The 19622-nt window shown below is 36.7% G+C and overlaps 1 protein-coding gene and 1 pseudogene across 1 annotated transcript; one reads left to right on the top strand and one right to left on the bottom strand.

Moving 5' to 3' along the window:
* Positions 1-52: 52 nt before the first annotated feature.
* Positions 53-14870, top strand: LOC120207743 (annotated as a pseudogene).
* A 2439-nt stretch (positions 14871-17309) lies between these two features.
* On the bottom strand, positions 17310-18491 carry LOC120207754. The gene has a single exon (XM_039207176.1). The coding sequence runs from the start codon at positions 18470-18472 to the stop codon at positions 17354-17356; it is 1119 nt and encodes a 372-aa protein (XP_039063107.1). The 5' UTR covers positions 18473-18491; the 3' UTR covers positions 17310-17353.
* Between the last annotated feature and the right edge of the window lie 1131 nt (positions 18492-19622).

The following is a 19622-nucleotide window of genomic DNA, read 5'->3' as shown; positions in this document are numbered from 1 at the left end:
ATATGGTTCTTGGTAACTTGTTTTATTCTTCATTAACCATTTTTAGTGATTGAAATCACAGAAAGAAAACTCATGTCAAGCCTGTGGAGAAACCGAGAATCTCCTGAGTTGTGCAACATGTACTTATGCATACCATCCTAAGTGCTTACTTCCTCCACTGAAAACTCCTCCTCTTCATGACAATTGGAGATGCCCTGAATGTGTATGATTAAATAGTGTTTTCTGATATTGCTACTATCTCTATATATTGGATTTCTGTGAACCTTTCACAGCAGCTTAGAGTTACCCTTTTTTGCTTGCAGGTTAGCCCTCTGAACGATCTTGACAAGATATTGGCTTTCGAAACGCGTCCTACTGTGGCTGATGATAATGATGCTTCCAAAACGGGTTCAAAGCAAATATTTGTGAAACGGTATCTTGTAAAGTGGAAGGGATTGTCTTATTTGCATTGCACTTGGTAATTTTCAGATGAATTATGTTTATAATATTGTTTTTAGCAAACATTAACCATATATCTACTATGGTGATGTTAGGGTACCTGAGAAGGAATTCCTAAAAGCTTTCAAGTCCAATCCTCGTTTAAGGACTAAGGTGAACAACTTCCATCGACAAATGGAATCAAAGAATAGCTCCGAAGATGACTTTGTTGCCATTAGACCTGAGTGGACTACAGTTGATCGAATTCTTGCTTGCAGGTTCATCTATCTAATAACTTTATTATATGCATACACACATACATATGTTATACATGTATCATACTTCTTTGTCCTTGATTTTGATCATCTGATTTCAATAATCATCCTCATGTACGTTATCATCTGAATTCTGGATATTTATTTACTTTACTGATTGTGAATCTGACTTGGTGTTTTCGTGAGTTGGTTTAAGTTTGGTTTCTGGTTCAGTAGCTAATGTATGTGTGTTATGGATACTAACTTCTGCAGGGGAGATGAGGATGAGAAGGAATACCTTGTTAAGTATAAAGAACTTCCTTATGATGAATGTTATTGGGAGTTCGAATCAGACTTATCTGCATTTCAACCTGAAATTGAGAGATTTAATACAATTAGGTCTAGATCTCGTAAATCTGCTAGTAAGAAAAAAAGCAGCTTTCAAGATGCTGTTAAGTCCAAGAAAAAATCAAAGGAATTTCAGCAGTATGAACATAGTCCCGAGTTTCTTTCTGGAGGTACATTCTATTTCTTTTTCCCTGCAATCTCGTACTTGTCTAAGTATCCTCACACATAGTCGGTCATTATTAATTTCTGAAATCATTTTAATGGATTTCTAGGCACATTGCACCCTTACCAACTTGAAGGGTTGAACTTCTTGCGTTTCTCTTGGTCCAAACAAACACATGTAATTCTTGCTGATGAAATGGGCCTTGGTACTTCCTGTTTGGAGACGGTTTACTTTTTGAAGGAATTTGAGTAGCTTATATCTTATATCTTATATACTAGGTTGCAAATGCTTTTTCTTGTTTGCTTGCAGGTAAAACCATCCAGAGTATTGCTTTTTTAGCATCTCTTTTTGAAGAGAAGATTGCTCCTCATTTGGTAGTAGCACCACTTTCAACATTACGGAACTGGGAACGGGAGTTTGCAACATGGGCTCCCCAAATGAATGTTGTCTGTAGATGAAAAATTTGGAATTACAAGTTATGGTTCCCTATTTATGCTATTTTAATCGAGAATACTATGATGCAGGTTATGTATGTAGGTTCTGCCCAAGCTCGTGCAGTAATAAGGGAGTACGAGTTTTATCATCCTAAAAAAAGTCATAAGAAGATAAAGAAAAAGAAGTCTGGCCGAATTGTTAGTGAAAGCAAGCAAGACAGGATAAAATTTGATGTTCTTTTAACGTCATATGAGATGATTAACTTGGACACAACATCATTAAAGCCAATAAAATGGGAGTGCATGGTATATCTTGTTGCTCTTTGAGTCTGTTTGGTAGTCTTTTTAAGTGATTTTTTGCTCATACATGATTGATTGTGTAGATCGTTGATGAAGGACATCGGCTCAAGAATAAGGATTCGAAGTTGTTTCTTTCATTGAAGCAGTATACAAGTTACCACCGTACTCTTTTGACTGGAACTCCTCTTCAGGTGTGTTCTTTGTTTTCGTTATTGCATTGGAGATTGTGAAAGTTATCACCAATGGCATTAAAGTTTGTTCAACGAGCTATGAACATGCTTTCCAGCAGTGGCACAATTATTTGCATGTTATTCCTTTCATATCATGTTTTGCTATCTCAAGATGAATTCTTCTTTCCCAGCCTTTTATTTGTTTTTATATCTATTTTATTTTCTGATTATCTTCGTACCTAAAAGCCATTAAACTCTTGTATGATAAAATTCTCGAATTTAAAAGTTTGATTTTCAGATTCAAAGATGGTTAAGGATCCGTTTTGCTCAGATGTTCAGCAGACTTCTAAAACAGTAGGGCTTAATTTACTAGATTGTGAGATTCCAAATTCAGTCCTGGAATCCGGTGGTGGAGGTATAGTAGGATAGTCTGTAGGCTGTGATTTGGATAAACAACCTTTTCTATCCAATTCCCGATTGACCAGTAGAAGAGTTAAAAGATTATTGTGTAGGGAAGCAGTAGATCAAGTCAGTATTTCTACAGCAGCTTCTTCAGTCTTTTCAGACCTCTTAGATGAAGCAGTTGCTACATGGCAAATTAGTCAGATTTTGGGTGTTTCCTTCAAGCAGAGGAAGGGATCTTTTTTGGAAAAAATAATTAACTTAGAGAAAGGTTGTAATATGGCTAATTGAGAGTCGTATTGGGGTTTTGGGAATTGTTCAGTTATTAATTATGAAGAAAAACTTAGCCATAATCACATGAAATATAAGGGGTTTGGGTAAAAAGGAAAAACAAAGAGCGGTGCAGAGATTAGTTGCAAACTCTCATCCTTCTTTTCTTTGGCTTCAAGAAACCAAAGCTGAGAAGATACAAAAGTCTTTTCTCAGAAGAAACGGGTTAAATGGTTTTCAAGGGGTTGTTGAATCGCCAGCTATTGGTTCTTCAGGGGGGTTGTTATGTTGCTGGGATGATGAAGTGTTTGAGAGGGAAGATCATTGCATAAATAGAAGATTCATTGCGGTTACAGGAAAATTCAGATTTAATGAGTTCAGAAGTGTCCTCATTAATGTGTATGGTCCTTCTGTGGAGGAGGAAAAAAAGCTTCTTTGAAGAACTTAGTCAATTCATTTCGGGACAGAATCTGCCGGTTTGTGTTGGAGGAGATTTCAATGTTTACTTGTGTGAAGATGAGAAGATGGTAGAGCACAGAATAGAGTTTCAATGAGGATTTTTTCTCATTTTATTCAGTCTGTAGGTTTAATTAATCTGCCTATGGAGAGGGGAAGGTTTACTTAGAGTAATAACCAAGATGATCCCACTTTTGTTAGATTGGACAGATTCTTGGTGGATGGATAATTCTTGGCTTCTTTTCCTGAGATTATTCAGTCACTTATTCCTAAGTCCATATCAGATCACAATGTTGTATTGTTACAAAATGGAGGTGTAAATTGGGGAAACAAGCCTTTTAGACTATACAATTATGTGATGGAGGAAGATGGTTTCCAGGAAATGGTTTGTCAAACAGATTGCAAGAAGCGCAAGAGAAAATCAGGAATTCTTGGTATTTTGAAGAACTCTAAATTAGCCATCAAACAGTGGGCAAGGAAGAAGTGCAAGTTTCCGGGAACTGCAATTTCTGAGTTAGAAAATAAAATTCAAAAGCTTGAGGTGGTAGCACAGCAAAGGCATGGCAGTTCAATTCAGGAGATTGTTGATGAGTTAAATGCGTGAGAAGAGAATTGTGGAGACTTCATAGAATTGAGGAGCAGATTTGACATAAAAATTCTAGACAAAGGTGGGTGAATGATGGTGATCGAAACACAAGATACTTTCATACTTGTGCTTCGGTGAGGAGAAAACAAAATGCATTGACTGTTTTAAAGGTGAATGGAAATTTTACGAGAGACCCAGATGTTATTAAAGCTGCTGTAAAAGATCATTTTTTTAAAATTTTCAATGAGAGGTCTACACTGGAGGTTGATGATATAGGGTTGCATTTCCCTAAAATCTATTTCAAACAAAGTAGTCTTTTAGAGAAGGTTTTTTCCGAGGAGGAAGTGTGGGAGACTCTAAAGTCTTGTGATAGTAACAAAGCTCCGGGACCGGACGGATTGAATTTGGGTTTCTTCAAAAGGTTTTGGCCTGTGCTAAAGGATAACATTATGGATTTTTTTCATAAATTCTCTTTGGGGAAAGAATGGGAGTATGGTATTAATCATACCTTCATCACACTTATTCCTAAAGGGTCTAATATGGGAGCCTTGACGATTTTAGACCCATAAGCTTAGTGGGAGGAGTTTACAAAATTTTAATCAAGTGTCTTTCAAGGAGGCTTAGAAGTTGTATAGGAGATATCATAAGTCCGACTCAATTTGCTTTCATTCCCGGTCGACAGATTTTGGATTGCTCTCTAATTGCAAACGAGGGTATAGATTATTGGAGGAAGAAAGGGTTAAAGGGCTGTGTTTTGAAAGTTGATTTCAAGAAGGCTTACGATACTGTTGATTGGCTTATTTTGTTCAAGGTAATGGAAAAAATGGGATTCGGCTCTATTTGGATTAATTGGATTAGGAGATGTGTTACTACATCTTCGATTTCGGTGTTGGTTAATGGGGTTCCAACGGAGGAGTTTCCAATGGCAAAGGGGCTAAGACAGGGTTGTTCACTCTCTCCCACCAGGGTTGTTCACTCTCTCCCTTATTATTTAATTTAGTAGGGGAATTGTTGAATTTACTAATCCTAAAGGCGGTTTCAGAGGGTTTATTTTCTGGTTTGAAAGTTGGTAAGGAGGAAGGGTCTTTCAATCTTACACACTTACAATTTGCGGATGATTTAATCATTTTTTGTGGGGCTTCGAAGATGCAGATCATGAATGTGAAGAGAGTGCTTAGAGTGTTTGAAGTTATGTCAGGGCTATAGCTAAACCTCAAGAAGAGAAGACTGTTTGGAGTAAACATATCTTTAGAGGAGGTTCAAACTTGGGTAGATTTCATTGGCCGTGCAGTGGGTAGTTTTCCCTCTAATTATCTAGGTCTCCCTTTAGGTGCAATAAAGTATTCCTCAATTATTTGGGAAGCGGTGGTGCAGAATTTTCACTCAAAATTGACAGGTTGGAAGGCAGCGACTTTATCACTAGCTGGAAGGATGGTTTTGATTAAATCTGTTTTATGCTCATTGCCCACTTATTTTTTGTCAATGTTTAAGATTCCAGCTTCAATTCTTAAGACTCTCAATTCTATTATGTCTAATTTTCTATGGGGAGGTGGGAATGGCAAGAAGAAAATTCACTGGGTTAAATGAGATGAAATTTGTAAGCCTAAGAATGAGGGAGGGTTGGGAGTACGTAATCTGAATTCCATGAACAGAGGTTTGTTAGGGAAATGGTCCTGGAGATTTGCAAACGAGAGAAATTCGGTTTGGAGGAGATTTATTTGTTCTAAATACAGTTTCGATTCCTCTAGATTATTGTTTGACAGTAATCTTCCAGCTGGTATTTCTTGGCAGTGGAGAGCAGTGGTTAATAATTATTTCAAGCAAGATTCATTTGGTACTAATTTTCGTTCCTTATGTAGCTTTCAAGTTGGCAATGGTAAGCACATTCAATTTTGGCAGGATGTTTGGGTAACAGAATATCCGCTATAGGTTATTTTTCCAAGATTGTTTTTGATTCGCTATTAATAAATCAGGAAAGCTATGTGAGTTTGGAGATTTTCATCCATCGGGCTGGATTTGGGATGTTCAAGTGAGGAGAAATTTAAATGATTGGGAGTTGGAACAATGGTGTAACTTGATGAGCACTATTTCTCTTATTTCTCTGTCTACAGAATCCAGTGATGGCTTAATTTGGAAAGGCAGTGGGGATGGTATGTTTACAGTCAGTTCTTGTGTTAAGAAATGTGTTTTCGGTTCCGAAGAGGTTCAATTCTGGATGAAGGTTGTTTGGATAGGATTACTACCACCTCGAGTTGAAACTTTATTGTGGAAAATTGTGCAGCATAAGCTTGCTGTTAAAACTGAATTGGCAAAAAGAGGAGTTCAAGGAATTGATGACGTCTTATGCCCTCTTTGTAAAAAGGTCGATGAGTCTTCCTCGCATTTATTCTTTTCCTGTTCGGTTGTGTGGGCATTATGGAATAAATTTTTACAATTGTGGAGTGTTAGTTCTGTTCTTCATGAAGATGCTAAAACTTCTCTCAGGCTGGGAAGAGTTGAAGCCAAATTCTGCTATATGGTCATTCATTCCTGGGGTTGTTATTTGGACCGTTTGGAAAACCAGAAATTTAATTGTTTTTGAAGGGGGGAAGTTGGACCAGATTGAATTATTCTTTTTAGCAAGAGTCAGGCTTGCATCTTGGTTCCTAGCTAAGTATAAGGATATCTCTATTCCTAAAGACTCGTTGATTTCAGACCCTTCAATAGGGGATTCCCATTCGTCCTACAAGTACCTGAAGTCTTCTAATTTTCCCTGGTGTCCTCCTCCTATAGGTTTCCTTAAACTGAATGTGGATGATGCCACTAGTAGTGATTGGAAGAAAAGTGGGTTGGGAGGCATTTTAAGGGATCATCTTAGTGCAATATTAGGAACTTTTCAGGAGTCAGAGGGTCCGGGTCCTCTAACTTTGAAGGAACTTAAAGCTATTCAAAGGGGACTTGTTTTCGTCTCATCTATCCAAGGGAGGGAAAAATTTCGTTTGATTGTTGAGAGTGACAGCAGGGTTGCTGTGGACTGGATTATTAAAGCTGATTCTTGTCCAGCTGTGTATGCTTATATTGTTAAAGATATAGTTGTTAAACTTAGGTTTTTTGGGGGATTTGTTAGATGGGTTACAAGGACAACTAACATGGAGGCTGATGCCTTAGCAAAAGCTGGTATAGGCTGAATTTTATGTATTTTGTTTTGAGTGATTATTTGTAAGGGTTATTGGGTTTTCTTCCTCTAGCTGTAATTCCTACTTTTTTCAATAAAGTTATAAGGCACACTTTTCCATCTTCAGCTGATTAAGGAGTTTACACATTAACTCCATTAATCAAGAAGGTGGTTTTTAATGAGGCCTTCAAATCTTATCAAAAAAAAAAGTCAGGCATCATATTTCTCTTTTGTAAGTAAGAGCTGTTGCTAACCATTGTACATAAAATATGCATGCAGTGCTTGTATTTATTTCTAAATAAAGCGAAAGCTTGTTTACGAATAAAACGTTCGTATTATGGAGTTCCTTGAATAACTTTGTTTCTGTTTATGTTCTACTGGCCCGTCAATTCTTTCCTAAGGATGCAAGAAGCTTACTAAGTTTGTTCTAGTTCTGGCTTTTTGCTGGTTCTTAACGTTTTATGATTATTCCAATCTGTCTTTTTTTTTTCTCTTTTTTCCTTTTGTGATTACCTCAGAATTTACATGCACTAGTTTTTCTGTATGTATAATACTATGATTTATGACTGACTTGTGGACTTTTGTTTGGTTTTAGAACAATCTGGATGAACTTTTCATGCTAATGCAATTTCTTGATGCTGGAAAGGTTAGTATCAATTTTGTTATATGAAATATGATTTTTTTAATAATGTAGAATTGCAAGAAGATTTTGAAGTTTTTTGAGCATTTTCTAAAGCATTTTTTGGTTCTCCTATATGTAGTTTGGAAGTTTAGAGGAGTTCCAGGAGGAATTTAAGGATATTAGTCAGGAGGAGCAGATATCAAGGCTTCATAAAATGTTGGCCCCGCATCTCCTTAGAAGTATATATCTTAAACTTTTACACAGGATCATATGCACTATTGTCTTGCTTGCTTGCTTCTTCATTCTAACTCGTGCAAAGAATGTAGTCTAACTGCTAAAGGATTTGACTTCAATACTCTTGTATCCTGTGGACAGCATTTTTTGTTTGTTCGACATCTGCTCCTGTAAAGCAACGCAGGCTTTTCACTTTGGCTTTGGTTTTATAGGGAAATGATATTTTTATTCATGTGGACTTGCTAAAGCTATATTTCTTGGATTCAATTTTGGGTATATACTGATCTTGCTGAAATAGTAGGTACTGGTTATTATGAATGCAGGAGTGAAGAAGGATGTCATGAAGAAACTTCCTCCAAAAAAAGAACTAATTTTACGTGTTGATTTAAGTAGCAAGCAGAAAGAATATTACAAGGCTATTTTGACTCATAATTATCAAATACTTACCCGACGTGGTGGTGCACAAGTAGGCTCACTTGTTTTGATGAAATAAGTTTTCTCTCTTTCCTGCATCCATTTGCTTGCAGGGTGGGTTGCCCTACTACTTAGCTGACGTTAGTTTTTTTTCCTGGATTAGATATCTCTAATCAACGTGGTTATGGAGTTGCGGAAGCTATGTTGTCATCCTTATATATTGGAAGGGGTTGAACCAGTTATCAAAGAAGCAAATGAAGCACACAAGTAAACTTATATGCGTGTTTTTTTGCTAATTATTATCATATTTTTTTTCATTTTTCTTGATCTTATTCTACTATTGAAACTATTCTTCAGCATTATGAACTGATCTGGTAAATGCCTCTGTCTTCTGCTTCTACATTTTCTTTGTCTTTACAGGCAGCTCCTCGAATCTTCTGGGAAACTGCAACTGTTGGACAAGATGATGATAAAGGTTAAAGAGCAGGGACACAGAGTTCTTATATATTCACAATTCCAGCACATGTTGGACTTATTGGAGGATTACTGTACTTACATGGTAATATCTGCATTAGCATGAAGATTTTATGGTTAAATTGTTGGTTCGCTGAAAAATGAAGAAGCTTTACTTATTATTGGTGCCCCTTATTTATTTTTCAGAATTGGCAATATGAACGTATAGATGGAAAGGTTGGTGGAGCAGAGAGGCAGATACGCATAGATTGGTTTAATGCCAAAAATTCTTCTCGGTTTTGCTTTTTGCTTTCTACTAGAGCTGGTGGCTCGGGTATAAATCTTGCGACTGCAGATACAGTATCATTTATGATAGGTCAAGCAGTTAGCCTCTTATATATCCTTTCCGTTTTTTTTTTTGTTTCTGCTTTTTTATTTATTTTATTTTTTGTTGCAGTGGGAGATTTATATGATGGAAATCCATTCTTCCATAGTTGTTGATTGGTTTAGTTTTATGCTTTATTTCATTTAAGTAGGGTAAATCTTGACTGCTAGGTAAGATAAACTTGTCTATGAATTGGGATTAGAGCATAAAGCAACAATAAGAAAGTGTTTCCATAGATGATGGATAAAGACAGCCTGCGGAGATGAAAGAACTTGATTCTCGAATTTAATGTAAAACTTGTAGCAGCTCAGTAAGTTGCATATTGTGTTGTGAACACTACCCGAATGATCAAGGACCAGAAACCTGATATTGCATTTACAATACCATGTGGCAGAATATTAGGATTATGCATGAACAATTACTTTTTTGCCGATGTGATGTTGAAACCTTCTTTTGATGGCTTTCAGTTTGTTTATTTGTTTTATATAGTATTTTAAGGTTTAGGGATATTGTATTCTCCCTTTGGTTTGTTCAATTGAAAAGTGAATATATGGTTCTTGCTCTACAGTGATTGGAATCCTCATGCTGATTTACAAGCAATGGCTAGAGCACATCGACTCGGCCAAACGAATAAGGTGCAAGTTGATTCCTTGATTTAGATAAGGCAAACCATTCTCTCTCTCCCCCCCCCCTCCCCCCTTCTCTATTTTCCTATGAAGAGCTTTTTCTGTGTTATAGGTCATGATTTATCGGCTCGTAACTAGAGGATCCGTTGAAGAAAGGATGATGCAGTTGACAAAGAAGAAAATGGTTTTGGAGCATCTTGTTGTTGGGAGGCTAAAGGCTCAAAATATTAATCAGGTACTTCTGATCTATGACATAGCAGTTTATAAAAGGATACTAGGTATGAGGTTATAAGGATCCAACTATTTTCGTGTAAGCATTTATGTGTGTGCATGCAATAAGTAAACTTAAAATTGTGCCACTTAGGTACCGTATTAGTAGCATGTCAAATCAAATAAAATTAAAGCTTCATGTATATAATTGCACAAATCAAAATTCTTATATTATATTGTCCATTGGATCGAAGTTCATGTGTAGCTTTGGGATTTATCCCTATATTATAATGTTGGAATAAACTGGGTTTTAGAAGAAAAATTAGAACCTTTAGCTAACAGATTGCTGAAGAATGACAACACAGTTGGAATTTGACATGAAAGTAGATTGTCATTTGGGCTATCCCAACTAATTACAGAAACACATTTGTCTCTGCTGTCTTTGCTAATTGTCTGTACTCTGTGGTGTCAATAAACCAACATAACGTGTTGTGACTTCTTCAAGTTCCAACCCTCTATTTCTTATACATATTCTATTGAATGGAAGTCTATTTTTTTGTGTCTATTGGGAGATGTTGAGTTACTGTACAGTGTACTGTCAGATCTTGCTTCCTCTCCAGAAAGAAAGAGTACAATCATGTAACTGGAAATTTAATTCATTATTGTTTACTTTAGGAGTAGTTTGATGACATCATCTGATATGGCTCAAAGAAACTATTTGCAGATGAAAATTATGAAGCAGGAAAGTCCCGCCAAATTCATTATGATGATGATGCTATTGATAGGTAATCCATTATTCACTATTGGTGCTACACCTTGATTGATGATGGTCTCTTCATATTTGAAGTTAATTTCTCGGTTTTATTTTTCCCTTTCATAGATTACTTGATCGTGAACAAGTTGGCGATGAAGAGGCTTCACCGGATGATGAAGAGGAAGATGGGTTTTTGAAGGCGTTTAAGGTTGTCTATTTTTATATCTTAACTTTTTGTGTATTATTCTTTTACTGTCTGATGAACTAAAAAGTCATACAGTTATTTGCTTCTTGCATCGTTTGGAATCGATTTTAACGCACTGTGATAACTCTAGCTGTGTAGTCGTCGAGGCCCGAGACGAGGAGATGACTCAAGCTCGAGATGACGATGCGTATTCCGGCCACTCGAATCTTTCTCCCAATGTGCATTAGAAAGTTGTATATTCGAATTGTGTCGTTCAGCCCACATTAGATCTGCGAATGCACTTGGGAAGTGTATTTCTCCTTTTGGTGGTGGTGGAGAAGAAATGCCGCTTTTTCAGTTAGACCTCTTAATGGAAATGTATTCAGCACCAAATACAAGCCGTCATTATAACATGAAAATAATTTTATAATTAATTTAAATAAATATTTCTAATTGTGAAGTAATACTGATATGATTGTATTTGTTGGGGTTATTTAAACATCATCAAATATTATAAATTATTACTATTTTATAATATTTTATAATTTATCAAAAAAAAATGTTGCTAATTGCTTTCCTTCCCGAAATCCTCTTCGTTAAAACTCCAAATTTAGCACAATTTACGTAAACATTTTCTGGAAGAAAGAGTTCTTATCTGCGTGCATCCTGAGCTTATTAGTCTGATTACATCACCCTACCATAGTCCGTGCCATATATGTAAGGCCGTTTATTTTTCCATGGGTCCAGTTATTTTAGGGCAGCCATCTGTCAAAATTATATTGCTCTTATCAAAGGTTTGATTTCTTAATCACAGGCAAGTGCAGCATGTAACGCGTTAGCCTGTGCCATATACGTAAGGCTGTTTATTTCTCCATTGGTCCAGTTATGTTAGGGCAACCATCTGTCAATATTTGTGTTACATACTGCACTTGCCAGTATTTGAGAAGTCAAACTTTTTAAAAGAGCAATAGAGTTTTGAAGGTCAGTTACATGAATTGGCGGTTTAATGAAATCTGTTCCAATGGAAAAATTGGAGTTGACATTCGTATTGGGTCTTTTTGCTTGTTCTTCGTTGACGGTTCATTAATAAGAAATGGGTGTACACCTGGTTTGGATGTATTTGGGATGTAGCATATCCACTTTTAGCCTTTTCAATTAACGGCATTTAAAACAGTGGTGGGTATGAAGTCTGAAATGGTGAAGCTCTGAGCAAGTCTGACCTATCATTATTTAATTGGGCTTTACTGCCAAATACAGAATTTCACCATGTATACCACCGTCAATATATAGTTGCTGTTGCAAGTTTGTTGAATGACATGCAGTCACTCCCTTTTAGACTCGCTGTCCATTGTTCACTGCCTTTTGGGTTTTTAAAGAAAAAGAACTACTGTTATTTGCTTCAGGTAGCTAATTTTGAATATAAAGAAGAAGAAGAAACTGTTGCAGAGGAAGAAGTTCAAAAAGTGGACGTGGGGAATAAAAATACTCTGAACAATTCTGAAAGAACCAGTTACTGGGAAGAGTTGTTACGAGACAGATACGAAGTTCAAAAAGTTGAGGAGTTCAATTCTCTAGGAAAAGGCAAGAGAAGCCGTAAGCAGGTATGTGTTATGCTATACTGGCATAACTCAAAATTTGATTCAGTCAGATATTGATTTATTTGTGGTGTCTCAGGAGTTGATTCAGCTCCGCTCTGCTTATTGATCTTTTGGTTACTAATGTGGTTGTGGTACTTATTCATTTCCTAGTGTTAATCTTCAGAAGATATATTTTCTATTCTTTTTGCTAAGGCTTCTGCCCTCTAAATTTCTATAGATGGTATCCGTTGAAGATGATGACCTTGCTGGTTTGGAAGATGTAAGCTCTGATGGCGAGGATGATAACTTTGAAGCTGAACTGACTGATGGTGATACAACTTCATCTGGAACTCAATCTGGTAGAAGGCCTTACAGGAAGAGAAATCGTGGTATGTTTTGTCTGTCCTCAAAGGGTGTTAACGCTTTGATGGCAATAATTTATTCATATGGTAGCCATAATTTCTCCAATTTCTAATCATTGCAGCGGATAGTACGGAGCCAATTCCTCTAATGGAAGGCGAGGGAAAGTCATTTAGGGTGCTTGGTTTCAATCAGAGTCCGAGGGCTTCATTTGTACAGATATTGATGAGGTCTGTCATTCTGTTATTATTTTTTTGTGCTATTTAATGGACTTAATTTCATCATTCTCTCCCTTTCTTTCTGTTATTATTATTTGTGGGTGAGTGTATTACTTTCCTCTAATATTCCAAGTGTCATGTTATTTTGATTGTAATAATTTTTATTGCATCAGGTTTGGGGTCGGGGACTTTGACTGGAAGGAGTTTGCATCTCGTTTAAAGCAGAAGTCTTATGACGAAATAAAAGAGTATGCACAGTGGCTTTTTGTTCTTATTTGTTATTTGCTGGCTAGAATTAGCTAGTATTTTCCTAGTGTTGACATTTTCTGTTCATTTTCTAATGGGGTTTAAATGATCTGTGTGCATGTCGTTGGAGTTCGTATAAAATATGGTTTAGGAATTTTAGTTTTTCCTATCAGTTGAGTCTTCCCGTTATATATCTTCCTGCTCCAGGGCAAGCTGGTTCTCAAGTGCATTATCGAGTTAATGCAAGTAATGCGGAATCTAGTGGAAACCAGACTCGAGTAAATGACTCTGGGAATGGAGTAGGAGGTGGGATAAGCCAGGGAGTTACTGATGCTGTTAACCAAACACAATCGTACCCGGATTCTTCCATTTTGTATCATTTTAGAGATGTGCAGAAAAAGCAGGTTGAATATGTCAAGAAAAGGGTGCTTCTTTTGGAAAAAGGGCTCAATGCTGAAACTCAGAAAGAATACTACGCAAGTTCAATTACTTCTCACTGGAATTGTTATGTTGACTAAGGTAGTGTTCTATTAATTATAAATGGCCATCGTCTGGCTGAGATATTAATACTGGTTAGAACTAGAAGTTCTGGCCCGACCAATTACTATGAGCTTTAAACTTTAAGATAATCCATTACTTCTAACTAAGGTGTTCAATTACTAGAAGTTTTTGTAGATAATCCATTTGGTCTTGTCCAATCGTTGGCCGTGCAGACAATCTTCTAGTTTCTTGTACCATGACTCCAGGTTTCATATTAAATCGGTTATAAACTTTAAGATACTTGCTGACTTACTGCTTGCTCGCGTCCATAATTCTGTTCCTAGGGTGAACCAAACACAAATGAGGGGACAAGTGAAGAGCCAGAGGGTGGACAAAGGGCTGCTGACATTCCAAGTGCAAGCTCAAGAGAGATACCTTCCAGAGTGGTTGACCAGATACCTCCAATAGAAGTAATTGGTAAGCTGTAATTTCTTCAAGCATAAAACCAGTTGAGAAAAATTATTACCTACGTACAATATATCAGATATCATTCTCATATGTAAGTACCATTGTCGTATACAAGACACACTAAAGTCGTCACGGTGACAATTTCATCCTTTTAATCACATTTGTCATGGTGTCTGAATAAGAACGATTAGATGTTAGACAGCCTGTCGCCCTCCTGACACCTTTATGTGCTTTCTGTGTTGGTTTAAGAGTTTCTTCCTTATCTATTTACTATCCCCAAGTCTGCTTTGGTGACGATGAGAATTATCCTTGTCTTTGGCAGCATCAGCAGAAATTTCTGCAGCTGCTTGCGATGATGATGCAGACCGACTAGCATTGCCTCAACATTTCAATGAGGTACGTGATTGCGTTTGAAGGGGCTTGAATTTGGTAGATCAAGTGGATAGGATATTGTTGCAATTTGTTCAGCGTCTTAGAAATCGAAATGGAAGTGAGGTCGGAGGATCATGTTTTTGATTAATAGCCTACTTGATTTTATTTTCCCTATTCGTCGCAGATATGCAAGATCTTGGAGGACAATCCTGATGAGAATCAAGCAAGCCTTGATTTCAAGAAGAACCTCGTTTCTTTGGAAGAAACTTGTGGGGGCATATCTCGGATTCTTTCACCTAACCAACAGCCTCCCACAGGGACAGAAGTTGGAATGGAGGACTTACACAATGTGATTATGGAAGAAGCGGAGAATGGAAGCGACAGCATGGATACTGGAACTGAAAAGGGAAGCACTGAGAAAGCCGAAGCAGCAGTCGGGGTTATCGTGTTGAATGATTGAAAAGCATTGCTCTTTAAATCATCCAGTTAGATTTGGCAGTACTAATCCGTTTTAAGACAATTAGGAAACCTACATGGCTGTCCCTTGTTCCCATATGTAATGGAGTAAGGGAGGTAAGATAATAGACTGTCTCTAACACCAAATTGAAAGCAGCTTCCGTAGAAGATCTATGAATTATGAAATACCCTCCGTGGACTCGATCCCACATGATTTAGGTAATTAGTTGCATCATCATCTCATTATTATACATATGAGAGTTTTTACCCCAATTATTTAATAAAAAACATTTAAACGCTCATAACAATCAAAATGTGATTTACCTAATATTTTATTCTTTTAAAAGTAAAAAAGACACGAAGTTTGAAACCCATTTCAGCATTTACAAATGAAGCTGAAAATGTGGAGAAATTGATGCCTTGTTTTGTACAAATGCAATCTTTGTTGAACAAAAACCCAAGCAATGTTCTACGGTCAGAAATGGAATCAAGCACCGACAACATTTGGCCGTTTCTCACCACCTTATTCCTTGGATCCTTATCCATCCAGTTTCCCCTTTTTTAAGGTTACTGACCCATCAAGTCACTTTGAGATCCACCACGCAAACAACAAACTTGTCCCACTCTCGAACCAACCATGTTAAGTGATCAAAAAATAACTGTTATTCTTAAAGTTTAATATCGATCTACAAAGATGTTTAAGTGTTTATTATTAAATAGTCATTCCGCTTTAAAAATCTGAAAAGTTAAACTGTTTTTTTCTTAGCAGTTTGGATAATTAAAAGATAATAATCTGTTTAAATTTTTAATTAATCATTGATAATGTATACATATTCTGCACGAATCCGAACCCTCTAAAAATAACAATATATCTTTCTACTACTCAGATCGTTTAATGAGTTCAAAAAATAAAATGTTAAAATTCTACTCTAACATTTAATTTAATAGTTATTTTATTTTTAAATATTTTAATACTAATATTTTATTTTATGTTAATATGATTTCAGATCGGATGAAAATTATTAATTGACTAATAATCAATATTTATCTTTCATGCGACAAGTCTTCTGTGTTTAAATAACGTATGGGACATATATCATATTATCATTTTTTATATGTGATATATATTATGTTTCATGTTAGTTAGACATATAACATATGTCACATCATTACTTTAGATATATGATATATATATCACGTCATCACTTTATATATAAGATATTACTACATTATCACCTTAGATATGTAATATACGTTATGTCATCATTTTATATATACATTGATACATATAATTTCATCACATTTGACTCAATATTTATCGCATCAACACAAGTGTTAACAGATAGTCAACTAATAATTTTTAATCCAATTACAAGACATTTTGATAAAGAAACAAAAACAATAGAAAAAAAAGCAAAACTTTCGAGATAATGTTTGGAAAAAATTAATTCACGAGATAAAACACTCCCAAGATTAATTGCTCAAATAAGGTAAAATCCACAGTGTTGGCCGTAGGTCGTCATGTCTTCCCGGCGAGCTACAAGAGATTGCATGTGTCATGCACGTCCCAACACGCTGGGCATCCGAGGCCATCCGAAAGCATCCGAGAGCATCGAGGCCATCCGACCGAGCTATGCGAGGGCAACCGAGCGAGCTATGCGAGGGAATCTGAGGGCAACCGAGCGAGGGTAGGTCGCCCGGAGTGCATGGCGACCGCTCGGTTGCCCTCGGATTCCCTCGCATAGCTCGCTCGGATGGCCTCGGATGCTCTCGGATGGCCTCGGATGCTCTCAGATGGCCTCGGTCGAATGGTCTCGGATGCCCAGCGTGTTGGGACGTGCATGGAACATGCAATCTCTTGTAAGTCGCCGGGAAGACATGACGACCTAGTAGGTCGCCCGGAAGGCATAGCGACCTACGGCCAACACTGTAGATTTCACCCTAATTGAGCAATTAATTTTGGGAATGCATTAACTCGTGAATTAATTTATTTCAGAACATTATCTCGAAAGTTTTACCAATAAAAAAATATAAACTAAAAGAATTATTCAGTGAAATATTAGGAGTGAGTTTTCATATAAAAAGAAGCTAAAGTGTTGGTCAAATATGGGTCGAGTCCTCCTTTTAGTATATAAAAATCGGAGATTTGATCATTCTGCTTAAATTTGGTACAGTATCTTCGATTAGAACCAAACAACATTACCAAATGGAGAGACATGAATGAATCTCTGTCTATAATTTTCTTCAAACCTAACGTAAAAAGTTTCTTATCTGTACTATGCTCTCCAACAAATGGGTTAGTGAAACCATAAATGAATGAAGAAAAGAAAGAAAGAATCTTCACTTTTTCCAGGCATAGACAAGCAAAGAGAAGCCAGTAGGAGCATTTAACTCACTTTCCTCAATGCTTTCCCACTCCATTACCGACGAGCATCCTCCCGATGAAGCCGAAGACGTCGAAATCGAAGAAGACGACGAGCTTCTAGCCGTCGTCAGCAAGCTTCTCCTCTTCTTGCCACCGCCGCCAGGTGAATTCGGCCGACACTGAACGACATCGTTCTTCTCGTTGAGAGCACCCACTGCTACTGGCACTACTTGTTCGAGAACTTCAGAGCCTTCATCTTCATCCTCAAATTTAAACACGAAAAACGCATGCCCATTGTTCAAATCCCGATCAAACAACCAGCTATACACGTCCCACGAGATTTGAATCGAGACTCCATCGACTTGAATCTTCTCGTTGCCTCTAAATTTCCATTTCAGCAGCTTTATTTGCAATACCCTTTCCTTGTCGACAAAGAAACAAAGCTCTGCATCATCGTTTACCCTACATTCGATCGAAATTTCTCTCCTTTTGCCGGCAAAACTGGCTTTTGTAGTGTACAATTTGTTGCTAAACAGGTGTTCCCTTCTCGAAACAAGAGCTTGGGCTTTCCCGGGGGTTTGAATTCGAGCTCTGGTTCTGGCGTAAGCTTCTTCGGTAGAATCACCGACGAGAAGTATCATATCCCGATCAACAACGACGGCGATGTAGAATCCAGATTCGGGTTCTGGACCGGGTCCAAATTTGGCCCTGGAAAAGTCCCAGAAGACATGGAGTTTAGCGGTGGTGGCGGGGCTGAGCTTTTTGTTCCCATATTTCTTCCAAAAAACGAAGGGTTTGATAAGAATATGAAAACGGAGGGTGGAGGAGGAAGGTAATGAAGGGGGAGAGAGAGGCGAAGAGTGAGAGAAATGAGAGGAAGGGTAGAGGTTGACGATGATAGAGCAGCCAAGGAAGGTACGGGACCAGGTGAGGGAGAAAAGCCCAAGATTTGTGTGGTAGAAACTTGTTGTAAGGTTGGTTTCACCAGCGGTTTGCGGAGGCAGTGGAGACGCTTTGAAGGTATCGGCGGCGGCGGAGGCGGGGCGGAAGCAAGAAGGGAAGGAGGAAGAATGGTGCTGGCGTTGGAGGGACATTATTAGCCGATTTTGGGATTTAAGAGAGATGAGGTTCAAATCTATATAACATTGGGGGGTTTAAAGGAGACCGTATTCAAGGGGTTGTGTTGGGGGACTGAAATATTAATTTTCCATTTTTTTCGCATGCTTTTTGAGAAATTTCAATTTATTATTCAAAAAGATAAAATAGAAAGTAATTCAAAATAATGTTGACTAAACATATTAATAATTTTCTATGTTTGACCAAATCAAATTACTATTTATATATAATAATATTGAATATATATTAATTATATTTACGTTCTTATGTTAGATATTTACTTCTTTTTAGTTTTTATTAATATGTTTATATGGCATGTATTCCTTTGTCTTCATAGTATCTTTTCGGACATTTGATAGTTTTTCGTTAATTTTTTTCAAATTTTTTAACGTTGAATTTGATATTGCTTCGACCGATCAAGATGACGCTTATTTGTTATCTTATTAATCTTTCCTCTTTTAAACCATCAGATTGGACTTAGATACACGATTTGCAGTTGTCGATGATCTTTCAGTAATTTAATCTCATGTTGTAGTTTGTTTGCCGATGCATTCGTATTTGTTTGAGTTTTTTAGATTAGTTTTAATCTTTTTCTTGTATGATCTGGAGTGACTAGTTTATTATATCAAGGTTATAAAAAATATTCTAATTATGTGTTAATTTACAAACTTTATTATAATTTTAAATATTTTCTCTATTTATGAACTTTTATATCAATATTTTTATCATAATAATAATTTAATAAAATTTATTTTTAAGCACTCTTACATCTATTCATTCAAATGTACTACAATTTTATCCCTTATCAAATAAATCAAACAAGATAACGTAACAATATGATTCGTGAAGTTTGAACTGTGGAAGACGGCTTGTCAAAGTAAAATTGTATTCACAGAGATGTCGACTCAGTTCGTTGCACGACTCCATAGACTTTTACTCACTAATACGCGCTTTAACAAAACGTTGAATCTGAATATTATTACTTTTTTTTCATTTTGTATAACCAAGATCACAGTTACAGATGTATATGAAATTTTAATTTGATTTGATTTTACGGTGTCAAAGAATCATACAAGGAAAATATTAAAAAGTTTATTAAAAAAACTCGATCAAAATACATATCCTCAA

The sequence above is a fragment of the Hibiscus syriacus genome, unplaced genomic scaffold (genome assembly GCF_006381635.1).
Source record: "Hibiscus syriacus cultivar Baekdansim isolate YM2019G1 unplaced genomic scaffold, ASM638163v2 tig00015331_pilon, whole genome shotgun sequence".
Lineage (NCBI taxonomy): Eukaryota > Viridiplantae > Streptophyta > Magnoliopsida > Malvales > Malvaceae > Hibiscus > Hibiscus syriacus.
The sequence above is the reverse complement of the archived record's forward strand: the minus strand, read 5'-3'. Positions and strand labels throughout refer to the sequence as shown.

Bases quoted from the DNA above. Each gene is read 5' to 3' on its own strand.
- LOC120207754 (XM_039207176.1), bottom strand. From the start codon at position 18,472: ATGTCCCTCCAACGCCAGCACCATTCTTCCTCCTTCCCTTCTTGCTTC.